The sequence below is a fragment of the Lissotriton vulgaris genome, chromosome 10 (genome assembly GCF_964263255.1).
Source record: "Lissotriton vulgaris chromosome 10, aLisVul1.2, whole genome shotgun sequence".
NCBI lineage: Eukaryota > Metazoa > Chordata > Amphibia > Caudata > Salamandridae > Lissotriton > Lissotriton vulgaris.
This window is the reverse complement of record NC_141698.1, coordinates 413,489,316-413,509,006: the sequence shown is the minus strand read 5'-3', so window position 1 is coordinate 413,509,006 and position 19,691 is coordinate 413,489,316. Positions and strand designations below refer to the sequence as shown.

General features: G+C 41.5%; 1 protein-coding gene across 4 annotated transcripts in view; it reads right to left on the bottom strand.

Annotated features, from left to right (window-relative positions):
- MAPK8IP3 (mitogen-activated protein kinase 8 interacting protein 3) overlaps nucleotides 1-19,691 on the bottom strand; it is a 599,057-nt gene that overhangs the window by 277,333 nt on the left and 302,033 nt on the right. For 3 of the 4 annotated variants that reach the window (XM_086941240.1, XM_086941238.1, XM_086941239.1), the window contains exons 9-12: nucleotides 5,098-5,155; nucleotides 4,513-4,665; nucleotides 2,941-2,995; nucleotides 365-513 (exon numbers count right to left, since the gene is read on the bottom strand). In XM_086941240.1, coding sequence (XP_086797366.1) covers nucleotides 365-513; nucleotides 2,941-2,995; nucleotides 4,513-4,665; nucleotides 5,098-5,155 — 415 coding nt within the window. Of the gene's footprint in view, nucleotides 1-364; nucleotides 514-2,940; nucleotides 2,996-4,512; nucleotides 4,666-5,097; nucleotides 5,156-7,792; nucleotides 7,811-17,535; nucleotides 17,548-19,691 lie in introns of all 4 variants that reach the window. The other variant, XM_086941241.1, reaches the window with a different exon arrangement.

The following is a 19,691-nucleotide window of genomic DNA, read 5'->3' as shown; positions in this document are numbered from 1 at the left end:
GCATAAGGGTCAACAGTTGGCTGCGGTGATTAACATGCATTTTACCTCCTGCATTGAGCCTCACAATATTTTTTGATTTCTGTTTTAATGTTGTTTGGTACAACTGTTTGTAGTTTGGCTGAATTTTGTCTCTGTAAAAGTTTAATTAGCAATGTATATTTATATATATTTTAAATGTGGCACTAAATGCATGCTGGTGCATGTATATGCTGAATTGCAAAAGAAAAATCTACTTGCCCAGCTAATAAAGTTACTGCTTTGGCAAAGGCTAAATACAGGATGAGGTGGAGTTTAAAAAGGTTGCATTACTTTAACATTTTCTTCACTGCTTGCTGCACATTAATGCCCTCAAGGAAGGCCTCACCTGATCATCTCGGTCCACCTCACAGCCTCCTGGAGCTCCATCAACCTCTCCTTGTACTGGTTGCGCTCCATTAGGACACGTGCCATCTCAACACGGGTGAAGCGCCTCCGCTGGGCGATGGGGATGTTGTCCTGCATCGGGGATGAGCACTAGATCAGTTGACAAAGAAAAAAAATGGTAGATGCCATTAGGAAGAGCAACAAAAGTAGCCCTTCCCTCATGGCACCAAGTCACTCCTGAAAGGACAACCCAGAACCCATATCGTAAGGATTATTTTTGGGGTCACAGTTTTGCGACACACACCGAACATCGCAAGACCACTATCCACACAAACAAATTTCGTCCTCCAACTAAAAGAACATCTCCTATTCACTTTTCTTTTTGTAAGGTGTTATGAATAAAATGTAGTCGATATCTACTTAATCGCACCTGATCTAACCTTATTTCAAAAAGATAAAATACTATGCACTTCCATACAAATCCTTTATATATTTTAGATCTCTCTCAATATTTTCCTGCATTGCCATCTTTCGAAACCACTTGTAAATATCAGAGTTTCGGAGATTTTTGTTTCCTGCGAAACAAAAGCTTTTATGCAGTCTCATTCCTGCAGTCAGGTTTTGTTTACAAACTCTGCCCTAGTTATGCCCCTCTTGGATCCTGAACCCTTTATTAGTTGATGTCCGAGGGGTATGGAACTAAAATTCCAAGGGAGAGAACTCGGAATGGCAGAACAGTTCCTGAAGGCTTGCAATGTTTGCACATCCATCTCCAGCTGCACTAGGCAGGAAAAAAAGGGGCAAGGGCCTTATGAATTGTAGCATTATAGTGCATGCCCCCTTTTTAAACTGTTGGATTCCTTCAACGATTTAACATAAGGCATGTTTGACTCTATAAAAAAACATACAATAAATTACCCAATACTATATAATTGTGGCATGTAAGAATGCTAGCATGGCCGTCATCCAGTATAAAAGTACCTTTTATATATTTATTCTGCAGCATCCCTTTGAAAAGTCAATTTTGTGCCATATTTTAGGGGTTATGTGTCAAAACACCATAAACAAAAACAGAGTCTGACATGAACGTGTCTTCAATAGCCTTTACAAAAATATCATCCCACTGGGTCGACACTTTCTATAATTGACTCCAGTGTGGTGATGTGTTTGAAAATAGCATTTGGGACACTGATATCTGGTACCATTCCGTTTTAACAAGCGTGAAAAGCTCAAAAATTTCTCTCACTGCTTTTGTCTCTATTTTTTTTTATTTTTTTTTATTTGAGCTCTGGTATTTTGTCTGGGTCTTGTTATTCTTCTTGTTATTTCTTTGTAGTTTTCTTTTCCAGGTCTGCATCTCTGATCCGCTCAGAGGCCATCCTCCACTGTTTCCCAGTTTTCTTTTCCATTCTTTTCTGTACATTGGACTTTCAGGAAAACTAATCATTAGAAAGGTTTATGCCCTCGGACTGGAGCACTGTTTCTTGTGTGCTGCCAATGTGGTTTATGAATGCCCCTGGGTAGGAGAAAATGACCACATATGATAAAATTCAACACCAAGGTGTTCAGAATTTACCGAGTGCGATAATGATCAACCATCAAGACTTTCCCCCCGAAAATGGGTTTACAAGTGGATAGTGGTGTTTACTGCACAAAAATCCTCATATCATCTAGGTCTGAAGTGTAATGATGGGTGCAGACTTTATCGCACCTTGGTACGCACCGCACCACTTATCATTTTGATTCCTGCACAAACAGGTGTTTGCATAGCAATCACAATACACTGGGATACTCCTAATCAGGTCCTAAAATGTGCACCATTACAGATGGACTACAAAACACTCAAATGACTATGGGGTCGGACACATTTTCCAAACAAAAGCAAAATTCCCACATTTTGGATAAGTTTAATTTTGTTGAATTTTTAAGTCAGCCCTGGTTCCCCGAGCAATCTGACGGGCTCACAAAATGCCATACTGTGTAGTAGAACTTCGGAGATTCACTTTCTGACTTTTGTTTTCATGGGATGAAACTAAACAATTTAGAACTGGTAATTCTTCATTCCTTTGAAAGTGAACTGTTTTGAGTTTGATGGGTCAGTTCTGAAAGGACGAAAATTAACCATTCAACAATCGATGAAGATGAACCATTCAACAATCGACGAAAATGAACCATTCAACAATCGACGCAAATGAACCATTCAACAATCGATGAAGATGAACCATTCAACAATCGATGAAGATGAACCATTCAACAATCGACGAAAATGAACCATTCAACAATCGACGCAAATGAACCATTCAACAATCGATGAAGATGAACCATTCAACAATCGATGAAGATGAACCATTCAACAATCGACGAAAATGAACCATTCAACAATCTGCAATACCGATAACAGTGAATCCCGCAGAGCAGAAAAGCAACACCTGTTAAACAGTGTGGTGAATCAGTGTTTCCGCAGATTTCAGCACCTGATCTGCAGAACATTGCACAAATAAAAACAATATTTTTTTTTGCCTAGTTCTAATTGGCTATTCTACACAAAATACATCCCAATAAAGTGCAATCACTTACATCCTCCACCTCCTCTTTGGGTTCTGTCCGGGCTACAATAGCTTCAGACTTTGCTCTAGGAAAGAAAATATGTGGGCTATGGTCAATATGAGATTGAACAAAGTGGAAAAAGCAGTCAGATATAATCAAAGGGGATAGTGGTCTGGCGAGATGGAATTAAGTCTAAATCCAGGAAGAAGGCAGAGTGTGAAATGAAATGTTCCTCAGGTCTAAGTATGCTTTAAAGCCTTCTGAACTTCAAACCTCACGCTCACTTGAGCAGTCCCCTGAAGGTAGAACTTGGAGCTTTCCACATTTCCCATCTCCAGGAATGACATTATCAGCTACTGTCCCTCATCTTGATTGTATTTCATATGTTATCTCTTCTACCCCAACCCTGTGGGGAGGTTCTTTCAATAGATTTACACTGTGGTCTCTTCTAAATCATTTATTCTCTGTTCTTTGCAAGTTCTCAAAATGGTCTGTTCAAGAGCAGGTGGTCATTTCTGATCTCTTTCGGTCTGTCCTTGCTCCCTCTTCGTTATGTTAGGTAGTTTCTCGTATCTCTAAATCTTCTTCTTTGACAACCAGTCCTTGTTACTGCTTACAAAATCTCTACTAGCTAAGTCCCCCTAGGTTACAGTCTCATATTATTGTACACACGTTTCATCTAGATTCTCTCTAGACACTTCTTCTGCCTGCCAGAAGCAACTCTTTATCTTGTACATTGTCTCTTCTTCTAATCTTCTCCTGTTTTTCATTTTTTTTGAATAAGCATTACTACTTCAAGTTCTCTACGGGCACCTCTCTCTTCTAGAAAACCTTTTTTTCTGCAGCAAATAATGTTTCGTCTAGTCCTTTTCTTTTTTACACTCTTTCTCTTGGATAAATCTTAACTCCTTCAGACGACCTCTGTTTTAAACAGTGTACATGAACTTTCCTGTTATCTCTTAGCTGAAGTCTCCCCTGGTTTTAGATTTGGTATCTCCCATAAATGTATTCATCTTCTCCCTGTGCGTTTATTGAGCCTAATTTCTTAGCTCCTGAGGCAGGCTCCTTGCCTTCATATATAAAGAACTGCAACCACATCCCTGCTGCTCTTCATCTTTGGAGACCCTATTTCTTTCTTCCACCCCCTCGCTCTCCCTTGTGATTACTAGAGATGCTCTGTTAACTTCCCCTACTCTTCTCAATTAACATCTTTACTACTTGAAATATACTGCTGAGCCAAGTGTGGTTAGACATAAGGACACACCTATGTTGCAGTCCCCTATTCAGTAACGGGGAAGTCTTGGCTTGGTTACTATAGAAAGAAGAATTTTATTTCATCGATCAGAATATGGGGGGAAAAGGTCAGGATTAAGTTGAGAAGAATTGTCACTTCGATATGGATGCCAGACATACAGCTGCTAAATAAACAAATAAAAGTAGCAAGACGTGAGCAGATGCAGTTATATTAGTGCAGTGATATGAGATCTGTAGGTATGTCAGAAAAAGACTCTGGGTTAAGCAGTGTTTTAGAGGGGATCCCAGACCAGGTCATTCTCACATACCGTGCATGGGGTCTGAGGATGGTATTTAATCCACACTTACTTTTTGAGCTCCTCCTCAAGCTCTTTCACCCTGTTCTCCATCTTTGATTTGGCCTGCTTCGTGGCTTCCAACTCCCCCTTCAGCACCTCCTGTTCCCCTGATAGCTGGTCAACCTGAGCGATTAGATCATTCTTAACCACGTTTAGGGCATTTCTTCAATGAAAGCGAGAAAAAAGAGCAAAGGCAATGCGTGTCAGAAATATGTTGTAACTTGTCTATTACTGCCCCAAGTCAGTTAAAGATTATTTGAGAGGGCATGCACTTGCCAGACTAAAACATGCAATTATCAGTCTATGCTTTTTCCATTGACACATATATTCTAACCAGAGACTTCTTTGGTAGTTGAAGTTTACTGACAAAATATTTTTGGGGAGGCTCACACCAATGGCAATAGAAGTCTGCACTGAGAACACAATGTTGTTTCAAAGACCTATCTTTGAGAGATGTAGGTTCTGCTGAGAAGTCTGTAATTGCCTGACCTATGACAGTAAAGCTTCCACCGAGCAGAAATATATATCATAAGCAATCAACTTCCCTTGTAGAGAGCTCTCAAGAAGCTTACAAAATTCAAGCCAATTTCCTTACTTGGTCTCCAAGAGCTGGGAGTTCTCCAGTAGCAAGTTCCCAACTTCCTTCCCCATTCCTGAAAGAAAATCCAGGCAGGTTTATACCAAAAACAACAATTTTAACAGCTGTGAATGACACAACTTAACCAGTGTGTGGGGGCTACAGATAGTCCAGGGGTCTCTTATCCTCTATCATACAGTCTTCCCCTTCCTGGGTTCAACTGCAGATAAAAATTACTCCAGGTGTGCCCTCTTCCGTAATTTTTGGATTTTCAGGGCCATTAGAGAAAAGAGCAACCTAAAGTAAAATAGCCTCGGCCCAATACCAAAAGTGACAGATAACGTGGCAGGCCACATCCCAGGTAAATGGGAAAACAAACCTCTTGGACTTGTGTCTTCGTTACTGGACCTCAGTTCTGACATGCAGCTTGAGTCCTTTGGCACAGTGAGAATGGGACCCTTCCATCTCTTGACTTATCCCTCCCATTCATGTGGTCTTATTTGGGCATCAAAAAAGCAATTTACCATCTGAATCATTGTTTATTTACTTGGCTGCAGTTGAATTCATTATATTAAGCTTGTTTTATTATTTAAGGAGGGCTGAACTATATGCAATTCATTCATTGTCATGTCCAAAAAGTGACATTTTAGCCCAACTGCTAGGCCCTATTCACTCTACACAAGGGCACAAGATATGTATTTAGCAGACCACATGCTGCTGGCCTCAACATGCATGGCAACGCAGAGTGTGTCTGCCCCTCCTTCTCTCCTGATAGCAATGCAGGTCAGCAAAATCATGAAGGGCCAAGGCTTTCTGAAGAAGAGGTGTTCAGCTGACCACCTGCAGGTTTAACAACTGGGATCTCTGGACTCACTGGATGCATTTGGAATAAATGGATGTGTGAAAATAAAATGCTTCAGGCGGTTCGAAGCCTGTGATATCAGGGGATTTCTACAGAGTGACACATGGACCTCTAGGATGAAAAACCCAATGGGACTCAAACGACTCATGGTGACCACAGCCAGTGTGTGATACAAAAATCTCTGTGGCATCGACTATTCCACCCAGCATGGACAACAAAGGATTCAGAGGTAGTCTGGTACAAAGGAGGGCGACGCAAAGGGCACTGGGATAAATGATCCACAAGAGGGACATGAAAGTGCTCAGGGTCGCGCAATCCCTGCGTACCACATGGGCGATGGGAAAAAGGAGCTGAGTGACATGATCTTCCAGTATAGGCTAAAGAGGAATCTCGATCAGACTTCGCTGCTTTGGGATCAGGAGGAATCTTGGACAGCTTTATCTGTGAGACACACTGAACTCTGGGGGAAGCCCCTTACAGTGTGGGATAAAGTGACTCTGGCAAAAAACCCTTATGATACGGGACACAGTGGTTTTGTAGGACAGAGCAAATTCTGTCAGGAGCCCCTACCAATATGTGACACCAAGTCTTTGACAACTGCCCCACCCCCTCACAGCATGGGCCATAGAGAATAATATCTTCTTGACTAGACCAACCCATGAGATCCACAAGTTATGAGCAAACTGTCAAATTATAAACAAAAAGAGAGAAAATGATCTTGAAATTATGAACACACAACAGCAAGACAGAGCCCAAATCCCATAGAAGAAAGTAATGTGATGGTTAAAACATAATCAAGAAAGCTTAAAATTAGGAAATGTCTTCATGCATGCTGAAAATCAAAGAAATAATAATTAATATAATCAGTTTTCTATGAATATTGGGTCACTTTGATGTTCCAAGAAAGAGGGACTGTTCCAGATTTAAAGTGTAGAACTGAGGCACAATATATGTGGTCTGTACCAAACAGATGGATTTAGCCGCCCTAGTATGGGATGGAGAGACTGTTGTGATTTAGAGGAATGTTATGGTTTCATCACTCATTAGTCAATGGACGTTGCTTGGCCTCCAAGGAAAACCCCCATCACCATCAGTGTTAGCAGATGAAGATCTGGAGCTCTGTGCTATAGCAACAGTCAACTCTGAATGAGACACCGCTAGATGTTATGGAGTTAAAGGGGACATAAAGCAGCTCTCAGTGTGAAATTCGACAGTGCTCGTGGCAAGTGTGTGGCGATGGGTACCTCTCAGTGAATGGCAGAGAGATCTCTTGGATAGACCATCATAGTGATCCTCCTACCAGGGACTTAAGCATACTATTGGGGGTAAGAGAGAAAGAAGACGTTCTGCTTTTGATTGGAGTAATGGTGGTTTAAGGGTCTGGTTACAGCTGCCTATGTTTAGGGCAGAGATCTCTGAATGAGAAAAAACCCTCCCAAGTGAAAGTAGACAGACAGCACTTCCTAGCTGAAAATCCCATACCCACATGGAATATATGTGATCTGCTGCTTATTCCAATTAGAGATCAAGAGCTTCCAGGCCAAGACAAACTTAGTCCAGTGGGGGCATTGGTAAATCACAGGGGATCTTAAATAAAGGAGTATCTTTCAAGTGATGTAGTGAGGGGTGTGAAAATGTACATGTGTTTGTGTGATTGTAAGCAAGCACACCTGTTTTGCCGAGAACTTGAAGCATCAAAGTGAGTTATTGAAAGTCATGAAATGGTAAGAACCCACCCCGCACCACAGAGCAGTCCTTCCTTCTTAGTGGGAACAAGAGAGATGGAAACACAAATTATGAAGACATGGTCCACTGACAGTGGGAGAGAGAAAATAGAGGCCTGAGCCTTACCAAAAAAATCATCTCGCACTATGAGTTCAGTCCCACATGGTGAGGAGGGAAAACAGACAAGAAAGCGCAAGGAAGGAAAAGGAGGAAGAAAAGGCAGCAGTTAAGTATCATCAAGCAAATAGCTGTGTCAGCCAAGCGCATGGATCTGCAGGAGCATGCACAGTTCCACTCAAAATTGTATGTGTGTCTGTCTGTGCACTTTCTGTACATTTGTAAGGAAAGTAAGTATAAGCATGTTGGAATTGTATGCATGGGAAAGTATGTGAGCTGCACTAAATTGCAAATCTTCAAATGTATACAGATTTTCAGAAAATTTTGAAAAAACTACAAAATTCAACAAAAATCTCCTTAGAATTTCTGCATAAATTCTACTGGCTTCTAAAAAACAGAACATTGAGCCAAAAAACGTAATACATTTGCCATGACCATGGTTATCTTTCATAAGTGTCTGTAGAGGAGACATATGTTGCAGGCTACGCTCTTATCTCAGAATTTTTGCATTCTATAACAAATTATTTTCCTCAGATTTGACACAAAGTGACAACTGCAGTTTATGAGGGTCTAGAATCACTCCCTTCCTTGGTGTCAATTTTATGTCTCTTTTTTGGACAAGGACAAGAAGATATATCTCCAATTATGAGATGAATGTTAGAAGGGGCATATGACCGCTGGGGATAACCAGTGCTTCATTTTAACCAGTGCTTTCTGGTGCCCGGCACTTAATTGTCAGCATTGGCACTTATAAAAGTCTGCACATGATGGCACCGTCAGTCGAATTTAGAGATAAGGACAAGAGATCTTTATTAATTCAATACACATTAAAACATGACTAATACCTACCACCCTGGCGTTTTATAGCTTTGAGGCCTGAAATTGTCACACTTATTAGAGTGTGATGATTAGTAGTGTGTTGGTGTTGTCATTGGTAGCTCTGTCAGAGGCAATAGGTGGTGCAAGCTGCATTGGCCTCCTGACGTGGGCCCTGGCACTTATGTTTTGAACAAATTGAGCACTGGCTGGATAACCAGGCCAATTGATCTACAGAAGCTGGGTGAGATCTTCCTATTCTCCAGGAGATGGATCCTCAAACATCATAATTCATTATTAGTCTATTGAAGTGGAATATTCAGAAATGACAACAGCTAAACAGGTGTTTAGGCTGTAAATCTTCGAAATTGGGTTTTTACAGAAGCGATCTCATCCTCATCAGTTCTAAACGGCTCTTAAGGTCTTTGCAATGGTGCCAGCTCTAAAGGGTTATGATAGAACAAGCAAACATGCACTAGATTGTTTTCCGAGACTAGATCAGACACATGTGGATGAGAAACATGTGTACTGAAAGACTGTCCCAACAAACTTTAAATACAGAAGGAATTAGAAAAGCCAATATTTGTATTCATGGGATAGCTGTGAGTAGAGAAAGGCTTCTCTTGTTACTAAAACTGGCATGCCTTGTAAGCTGCTAAAAGAAATATATTTAGGCGGGGACGTAATTGATCAAGTACATTCAAAGGTGCGCAACATCCACTGCATATCACTTTGTGAAGACTCAGGGTGTAACTTCTTTAACTGTGAAACCTTCATTCAGAATGACCTTCCATAATTAAATTATTGACATATTTGCGGTCTGGTGGAGATGGAGAACTGGATGACTTTTCTTTCAAGTAAGGGGCACATCGAACATTTTAAATTTTAGCTTTGTTTTACTCAGTAGCCTGCTTAAGAAACAGAAATGCAAGATGTGCAAATATCTCTATTCCTTTTAGCATAACAAGAATCTTAGACCTTAGTCACCCTTGTAGGTGACAATTTCAATGTCTCAGGGGCCCTACAAATGAGCCCTTAATAGACTAGCTTTCACCAAGTCCAATGCTACAAGTAGGGCAACATGGCAGCCATAAAGGTTATGGTTGGCCAATTGTTTGAGAAAATACTAATACCCATCTTGTTGTCCAAAGGTGCCAGTATGTGCTGAGGCTCAAAGTTGAATTCCTTCAGTCAGAATAGTATATGCATAGTACTCCTCAAACTGATGAAGGTAGGTGGGAAAATCCTCTGCTGAAAGAGAATCAACATTTTTACCATTTGGTCCTCAAATTTGCCACTCGCCAGCTTGACTAATGAAGACACTGAGCCAATGCTCCATGTCCTATTTTGCCAATAAAGGACACAAGCATAAGGTGGATAGAGAGGCATAGATATAATTCTACTCTACTCTGAGAAACTGATGTGAGCTTCATTCTGGGGCAAACTCTGCACCTGGCTGCTTGCAAGATGCTTATGCTACCATCCTTCAACTTTGGATGCACCACAAGAAGATCTATGACACTCCTGGGAGTGATGCCTTTGCCTCCCTGTGTGAGGTAGTACATAATTGAACTTATTAGGCTCCTTTATGATACATCCAGGGTGGTAATAAAAGTATTTTTCTTATTTTGCAACATGACCCCTTACTACAGGTCAGATGGAAAAGCTAATGGAGGTAGGATACCTGGTGCATAATCATTCTACATGTTGGCTAGGCAGTGGAGCGATACATAGCAGACAATTGCTTTCTAGTTTCCCATTACCCCTCGCTAGTTGAAAGCGATTGTATACTTCTAGGGTAGTAGGTACTAGGCCTGTTCCCTCAAGTAAGGTACAATCCTGGGGCTACGGGCAATATGTGCATTGGGGATGTGAGATAGATAGGTCTGGCCTAAAAGACAACAATGTGGGTGAAGGGAGTTTGGGATATTGTTGGGTACAGATGTTTTATGGTCAGGGCTCGAATAGTGATAGTGATTTAGGGAATTAATCCACTTCACTTGATACATGTGTCAAATTATCAAAGGGATTGATACAGTGTCACTAAATGGCAAATTAAATTACTATCCTGGAATGCCAATCCCTACCTGCCTGCCACATATTCTGCAAATAATAATGTTTGGACACATACCTCAGAGTAAATGCTCAAGTCAGTTAACTAGTCCACTGAAACATTTCCAGTGAATTTTCATTCTACCGTGCACTCTAACTTTTGGCACGGTTGACGATATTTAGAAAGGTGAGCATAATTTCCCCTGGTTCCCCGTGTAATATTGAGTTGTTTGGGTGTCCTACACACCAAATTTACATATTTATTCCTGCATTTTTGGCATTCATTTTAGGTGCACACAATGAGTGTAAAATTACCATTGGCAAACTTTGAAACTACTTTGTGGACGGCCACTACCTTCCCAATGGCCACATGTGGCACTGCACCACCCCCACCTGGAAAATTTCTGCTGTACCATGTTGAATTTCTGAGCAAAGCACTTCACAAATCCTTATTCAGGGTTGCAAAATTAGTCAAAAAATCCAACTCTTTGCACACCTATTTTCCATTTACGTGCACGCAAAAGGTGCGTGAAATTAAAACCATATATATTTCTATTGTTTTTTACTTTGTTCAATCAAGCCTGTGACTGTTTAAGGTAGATGGCTGAATGCTGAACAGGAGTAATTCTCTAGCATGTGTAATTCTAAAGATATTTATGTATAGCGTTCAACTGGTGTTTGTGTTTTAATAGCCCCCATGGTATCACTGGAATGATGACTTTTTACTTCCCAATGCAATTGATATGTTAAGGTTAAAATGCCAAGTTTCATGTGAAAAATGCTCAAAGGTCATCCTCCTGAGAGGATATGATAATAAGCACTCAAAATCTTGGAAGATTCCACGTTTGGAAAAGTGTGTCAATATGGAAAATATTTTCATGTTAACCTGGGTTGCAAAGTCTATTCAGTAATGTGGAAATTGAGGGACTTAAAAATAGAGGTGCACAAAGGAACAAATTACTAAAACAATGCTATGTGACTGAATTTACTAGCCACAATGGAACTGTTAGATTAGATTAGATTAAGATATTTATAAAGCACATGGCTGCCTCGGCAGAGAGGCGTCCCAGCACTAAAAGCCAGACTAAGCAGGGAGTAGAGCAGAGGGAAATATTCCAGGGGCGGGACCGGAACAAGACGGACAGGGAGGGGTAGGCCTGAAAGAAGAGCCACGTCTTCACGAGACGTCTGAAGGTCTGATGATCAGGGTTGCTACGGATTTGAAGGGGGAGAGAGATCCAGAGAGTAGGGGCCAGAGCGACTGCCGGATCTCGCTCTGCGAATGTGAGGGATACAGGCAAGACTCTGGTTTGCCAAACATAGGGCACATGAGTGGGTGTACGAGTGCAAAGATCACTTAGAATGTCAGGTGCACTGCCTGTTAGTATCTTATGCGTGATACTTAGCGTCTTGAAGGGAATACGCTATGCCAGCGGGAGCCAGTGTAGACGACGGAGGAGATTAGACGCATGGCTGAATTTAGGAAGGGCAAAAATAGCATGTGCTGCCGCATTCTGGACCCTCTGCAGTCTACTAAGCACGGATCTGTTAGAGCCGAGCAGAAGCACATTGTAGTAGTCCAGGCGGGCCAGTATAGAGGCTTGGATAATCAGTTGGCGTGTTAGGGCAAAGAGGCCCAGGATCGGTCATAGGCCGCGCAGTAGTCCAAAGCATTTCCCGGCTACTGACTTGGCATGTGTTTCAAAATTGAGATTTTTATCCATTAGAAAGCCTAGGTTTTTCACCGCAGGTTTGGGATCAGGGGGGTCACCTAGCGCCCGAGGCCACCAATCATTCGTCCAGAGATGGGACTCTTTGTCAACCAGAAGAATCTCTGATTTGGTGGAGTTTAATTGCAGGAAATTTGCTGACATCCATTCTGCAATTGCAGTGATATCTTCTTTAAATTTTTATTTATCCTGCTCTGGGTCATTAGATAAGGCAATCACCAGCTAGGTGTCATCAGCGTATGATATTCCTCGTGCTTTGGCCATCCGTGCCAGGGGGCTCATATATACATTAAAGAGTGTAGGGCTCAATGCAGAACCTTGAGGAACCCCCACATCGGAGAGAATGGACTTGGTACGAGAAAGGAGGAGAGGTCACTTGGAAGGTCCGGTCGATCAGAAAGGAGGAAAACCATTCTAAGGCTTCATTCCCAATACCCGCTTCTTCCAAACGAAGGAGCAGGATTTCATGAGAGACCGTGTCAAATGCCGCGCTTAGATCCAGCAGCACCAATGCTGATGTGCTGCCGGCTCTAGCGCAGACTTGAGATGTTTGACCACAGCCAATAAGGCTGACTCGGTGATATATCTTAGTTGGAACCCATTCTTGGAGCTGTCAAGTATATGATTTGAATCTAAAAACTGTGCTAAGATGGAATTCACATGTGCTTCCAGAATTTTCGAGAGGAAAGGGAGTAATGAGATCGGGCGGTAATTCTTTGATTTAGACACATCAAGTGTAGGTTTCTTGAGAAGAGGGACCACTTTAGCGTGTTTCCAAGATTTAGACACCGTCGCGGTCGAGAGGGAGAGATTGAGTAGCTCCAGACACTCAGGCAGGAAACCTTGTTGAGTTTTCCTGAAGGCGTCTGGTTTAAAAGGATCATCTGGGGATCCGGATTTAATTTTGATTTCTAGTCTCTCTACTTCCCTCAGGGAAATGGGGGGGAGAGAAGCAAGGAGGACAGTCTCAGAGCCAGTGGGAGTGTTTTCCCATAAGCTCTGGGAGGTATACCATGGTCAAACGTATGGTAAATATCTTCAACCTTCTTCAGAAAGAAGGTTGCCAGGTCTTCACAGTGTTTGTTGGAGGAGATAGTATTGCCCAGTTCCCCTGGTACAGAAGTCAGTTCTTTCAATAGAGAAAAGATAGTTTTGTTGCGATTGGTGCTAGTATCGATCAAGCCAGAGTAGTGAGCTGTTCTGGATTTACGCACCAGCTTATGGTAGGATTTAATGGCCGCTCTATATAGTGCTTTGGCCTGGGGGTCATATGATCTGTAGGAGCTCTTTCCAGAACTTTACAATTTTTCTTAGCTAGGACAAGATCTTCATTGAACCAAGCATTGGCCCGCGTGCTTTTCAAGTGTGTGAGTTTAAGGGGAATACATGTATCTAGGCTTGACTTATCCACCTTTGGAAAGCCGCGTTAGCCTCTTCCATGTTTGTGGCTTTGCCCAGAGGCCTTTCACTCAGGGCTGTGAGGAAGTCTACTTGGTTCAATTTATGCCAGGGTCGTTCTAAAGAAGGGTGTTGATTAGGCTGAGGTTTATGTCACGCTATCGTTAGCTGCATTAAAATGAGAATGTGGTCTGTTCAGACCATAGGGAGCGGTGGCAAAACATCCAGTAGCTCTAAATTCGAAAGGATAGGGTCAAGGAGATGACCTGCTCTGTGCGTCGTACTGGGCGTCAGTTGAATCAGCTGACAGGCTGCCAAATCCCCTCGAACGCTGATGATCTCCGAAGATGCAACAATCACAACTCTTAACTGAGGGCCCAATAGTTTTAACATGAAAGCAGTACCCTCACACTGCTATTTATGTAAGTCTGAACTGAATAAGGTAAGAGAGCGATGTTTATGCAGAACCAATTTGGGTTCCAAGTGACTACAAAGTTGGGAAGTGACAACTCTTTCACAGATAACAGTCAAAAAGTTTCCTCTCAACTAGGTCTGGCTGACTGATTCCACAGAGCGATATTCTAACCCTAGTAGCTATTTGGGACAAGTTATCTTTGCTTCCAAGCAGGCCATAGATGCAATCTGAAGCCATATCAGGACATATATTATTCAAATGTTTTTGCTCATTACATCTGTGACTCTGAACTAGTTAGGAAGAGATTGCAAAGCAGATAACAAATTGAGAGGCTTGAACCGTTTTACAAAAGTCAGCAGAGGTGAAGGACGGCAGGCAATGTCATTCTTATGGACAGCACTAAAACAGAAAGGCATTGATTTCTTCATAAGTAAAAAGGTCTCTGCCTTCCTTGTTTCTTTATTTAGTACACCAAATCAAGGCTGTTCTTGTTTGAAAAAACAAAGAAGCAGAGCCTGAAGAGCAAGACCTGACTGCTTCAAGAGTTAGCCCTGCCTTCTTTGAGGTTCTCCTACAGGATTGATGCTGGTCTGTAGAGTTATTATATGAGCCAGAACTGAATAGGGAGACAATAATTCCCAGGCAGGGATGGGAGTTGATAGTGTACTAAACGACAGTGAAAAAGGAGACCTTGTTAAACTTAGAAAACTAGAAAACCCTCAGACTGAAATGCAATCAGTGACAAAGGATTAATGACAGAAAAAGCCCAGTTAACTACAATGGGGATCTATTTTTATAACGGGCACCATTTAACAAACAGACTATGGGACATATGTGGAGAGTTACAAAAGAACAAGAGATGAAGATCTGAAGATAATCCCCTTCGCAATGGCTAGGATGAGGTCCTCACTGTTGAGAAGTAATTAAGAAGTAAAGTAAAATATACATGGACTACTGGAAGGGCAACTGGAACAGCAGAGCGCTGGGAACAATGGAAAACACTTATTCCTAACCAAAGCCGTTTCTTCACTTTGCTTTCAACTGGGAGACCCTTCTAATGAGAGGCAACCTGCACGCACTATTAGGTGAATAGGATAAGTTGACTATGGATAATTTCTTCAAAGTTCTACATTTTCTACGATGAGGAAGGAGGTGAACATGACATGGCAGTGTGGGATCATTTATTCCCTACAGTGGACGGGATCACGGACTGCTAAAACGAGCATCTCCTAACTAAATCCTATTCTGAACTAGGAATTTAATAAAGAAAAGCTGAGTAGTGTGTGGAGTTAGAAAACAGCTAATAATGTAATTTCCATAGGAATATCTAACTTGGAAATGAATTCCAAAATGTAAGAAGGGGGAAGCAGCAGGGTAGTATTAAAGATCAAGCTCTCAGTCTTTTAGAATTATGAACAGGAAAATAAAGTTCCTTAGGGGGTCTCTTGGTGAGGCCGACAGGACGTCATAATTTGAGCTATTTTTAACATCTTCAAAGCACACAAATCTTGATCAAAAGTGAGAGAGTGCTTATAATGTAAAGAATTCAGTAAACCTTCAGTGTCCCTTAAACAAATTGTTGGGTATGAGCGATTACAGCCAAATGTAACCCTGGCATCTATGTGGATGACTATGGCTTCCACATGGATGCCGATGCAGCGAGTCTCAATGGTAGACCTCTTCAGTAGATACTGGTACTAATGGCTTTGAGCATCAGGACAGATGTCATGATTTCAATGTGATGGCTTAATATTATAGAACTAACCAAGACAGACAATTTCAATTGAGGCACCCGCTCCAAAGGAACCAATCAGTAACAGTCACTGGCTGTTGTCTAGGAGCCAGTACAAAAGAAGGGAGGGATAAAGCAGCAGTTGCTGTAAATTTGAGCTCAAAGGAACAGAAATAAACTCATCACACATCTATAAATGATCTGTGAATACAGAATAGTACTGAAGATGTCAAAGTAGGCCTTTTCAGCTTTATTTCCTCTTCATAATGAGGCATTTTGTCTGAGTTTTGGTGGATAGAAATGTTATCTACAAGTAAAATTAGTGCCCTTTTTGAGAGACTACACTAGGCACAAATGCTGACACAGCTCTTAACTTGAAATGTGGTTGCAGTGTCAATCACTTTTGAAAGAAGTTAGTGATGTTGAAGCTATGACTCCTGCAACACTTTAGTTTTTCATAGAAGCAGTGTCAGTTACTTAGCCACCTTTTGTGCTTATGGTGGTGTGAGTTATTCATATTGATCACACATTCCTTTGCTTAACTTTTTTGGACTAGTTCTACTCAGAGAGAACATATGTTGCACACACTTGCTATGAAAAGAATATCCCACAATTATTGCTTATGGTTCTATTGAGCACATTAATGTAAGCTCTAAGTAAGACATGTTCCCAACTCTCCAAATGTCATATAAAGCTCCACTTTTTTAAATGCCCTTTCATATCTGTAACCTAGAAAAAAAATATTAAGTCACAGGAAAAAATCTAAAATCATAAGAAACTCCAAAAAGCACAGTAAACTACAGCTTGAGATACTGCCGTCACTGGATCTTGTATTGGGTTTTTGATAAAGATCTTCCAAAGCTAATATTCTAAGTGCGTTTGTAGGCCCCTTTGGGTAAAAAGTTCTGATCAGGTGCCAAATACTATAGAAGAGACAAAGCTTGATAACCTCTTCAAGATCACATACAAGCAAAACAAGATCCAAGTTGAAGAAATCAATGACAGTGCAAATGCTCCAAAGTGAGGATAGGTTGGCAATGGAACAGGAGTTGTTGGACAGACCTGTATTCACTTTAATTAATTCATAACATAGGTATTGAACCCAACCATCTTCTTTTAATTGCCTAAAAACAGGTGAAAGACAATGTCATCTCGTCCCGCCCAATGTGATACGTAGTAAAACATTGTTTTAAAGCTACCAGTTTCCATTTTGCCATGCTCCATGATGAAGAAACTAATATTCGTTTGGCATCAATCCCTACTATATGTCATCTTTTCGCTTGGAAACAGTCTTTTTTTGGCAGTGAAGTGAACCTAAAGCACACATAGCTGTAGGAGAAGCTGGGATGTAGCAGGCAGGTGAGCACAAAGCGAGAGAGCCTTAGTATTGTGTATAGCTGTGGGTTTCAGAAAACTATGCCCAGTACACCCAAATAAGGGAAAGGTGAGACCAAAAGGTGCAAAGCAGGCAGTGAACTGGCAATAGTTGGGGAGTATTGTATGTGCATTCTACATCATTCAATCCAACCTTAGCAAGGAACTCAACAACATGAACGAAAGCAAACCAATTCAAAACAAAGGAGAAAGAAAAGCGGTGGAGGATACACACCTGAAAACTCCCCTAGGGTGTATGTCCAGCGAAGCACAGAGAGACAAGGGGAGGGGGGAGAGAGGGAAGTGAAGAGAAGGGTCAATCAGTGATTGAAAACCAACCAAAGGAAGCTTTACAAAATAGAACAAAAATAAATCAAAATTAACAATGACCTGGCCATTTCGATGACAAGAAGGCGTGATTGCTGAAAAGGCCAGAGCCTGCAATGGCAGCATATGTGCAGCTCAACAGACAGTGAGGCGAGGGCGTGAGGCGAGGGCCCCTACTCTCCAAACCAAGCTCAGTTCCCTTCTGTTCAAGGACAGATTGCTCACCCATCATACAAACCTTGAGACTGCCCAACACCTGACCCTGGAGCCGCTGCATCAAGTCTCTTTCCACTCAAACCTGTAGGGTAAAAGGTGGTCAGTGAACACTCTCCTCTCCAGAGCACCCGAAAGCTTTGTGGTAAACGTCAGAAACCATGAGGTACTGGAACCCTAGGATAATGTTAACTCTTAAGTGTTTACTGGCTCACACTCAAAAGTGCCTCACTGCACTTTGCAAATCATAAATGAAAAACAAAAACATATGATGGAGTAATTAAAGTGCAACGTTGGAAATATTTTCCCTCAATATTTTTTCCAAAACCTTGCAACCTTGGTGAACTTCAAAAATCTGCAAAGTTTAAAAGAGAAGAAAATATCAAGAGAAAACATCTGCCAAGCATATGTTTTGAAGCAGAACATCTCCAATTAAAAATCAGAATAGCAGTTAGAGGAGGAATTCCTTCACAAAATATTTTTAGGAGAAAATAAATCTTGTAGAATTTTTTTTTTTGCTTAAAATTTCTCCAGCCTTCGAGTCTTGAGAAGTTTAAAAACTGTGACGTTTGCTGAGTTTGAAACTTTGCCCACCACTAATATGTACCTCATTGACCTCCTGCAGTGCCATGTGCCAGCAGCTTGGAAGGGTTTGAAAGTTACCAGAAAGGATGCTAGCAAGCGCATGCCATTCTAAGTATATGAGGATGCGCGGCTAGCAGCAGGAAACAGAAGAACATGAAACTTAAGCTCTCAATGACTTCTGCTCCCCACACACTCCAGCATCTGGTGGTACCCATGTGATAACAGATGAGGAGCATGCAGTGTGTCTATGGGATATAAAATGCAGTAAGATGAGGATAGGGAATATTAAATGCAATAAGATAAGGATATGGGATATTAAATGCAGTATGATAAGGAGATTTAGAGACACACATACAGCGCCACAACGCCTCAGGGCAGCAGTGCGCTTTACAAGACCACATACATTACATTACATTACTATTGTGCATGTGAAGCATAACGACATGAAAGGTTATATTCTCATGCATCACCATGATTTTCTTTTGTTTAAATGTGTTTAGTTAATTTTGGTTTTAACAGTGGAAGAAATGGAAGCAGTATGCATATTTCGACAAATAACATTTTTCGATCTCAACGGTGCATTCAATTGGATTGTCAAACACAGAAGAAGAGGAAACAACACAGGCGGTATAAGTTTAATTTAGCCACTTAATAGTTGTAGCATAACAGATATCAATGTATCAGACATTTAGTATGTTTGACATTGCCTGTGGAAGCATTTAATGGCATATTTGCAGGAGTGTAGGTGGATCTTGAAGGTCGGAAGAGTAGGAGTTGGGGTCGTGAGGAAACTTTTTTTAACTTTCACCCAACTTTATCCTGCAGTCACCTCCCAGCTCTTGTAGCGCGTAGCAGTGATCCGGTCATTTAAATATCTCACCTTGTTGCAACTCTTATGTCTATTGGAGGTGTGCGGATAATGCTAATGGGCTGGGTTCTATTATGAGATACGTGTTGGTTCAGATGTACGCTTCTTGATTGATGTTGGCTGTTGTATCCATATCGTTTGTGGAATGTGTCTGAGGTTCTTTTATTTCCTGCCAGGCCTTTAAAAGTCTAGGAGGATTGTATCCCATGCAGCGGCCATTGGGTGCTTACGAATCCCCATGGTACCTTCGGGATTGAGAGCAACGCTCTCCGCCTGCGCCCAAGTAGTGAGTGAGTGAAACCAGGCTGACTTGTGAGAGGGTTCTGAGCTTTTCCAGCGTTTGGTGATCAAGCTGTGATTTACCCTAAATCTATGAACCTAGAAGTTGTTTTGTGTCC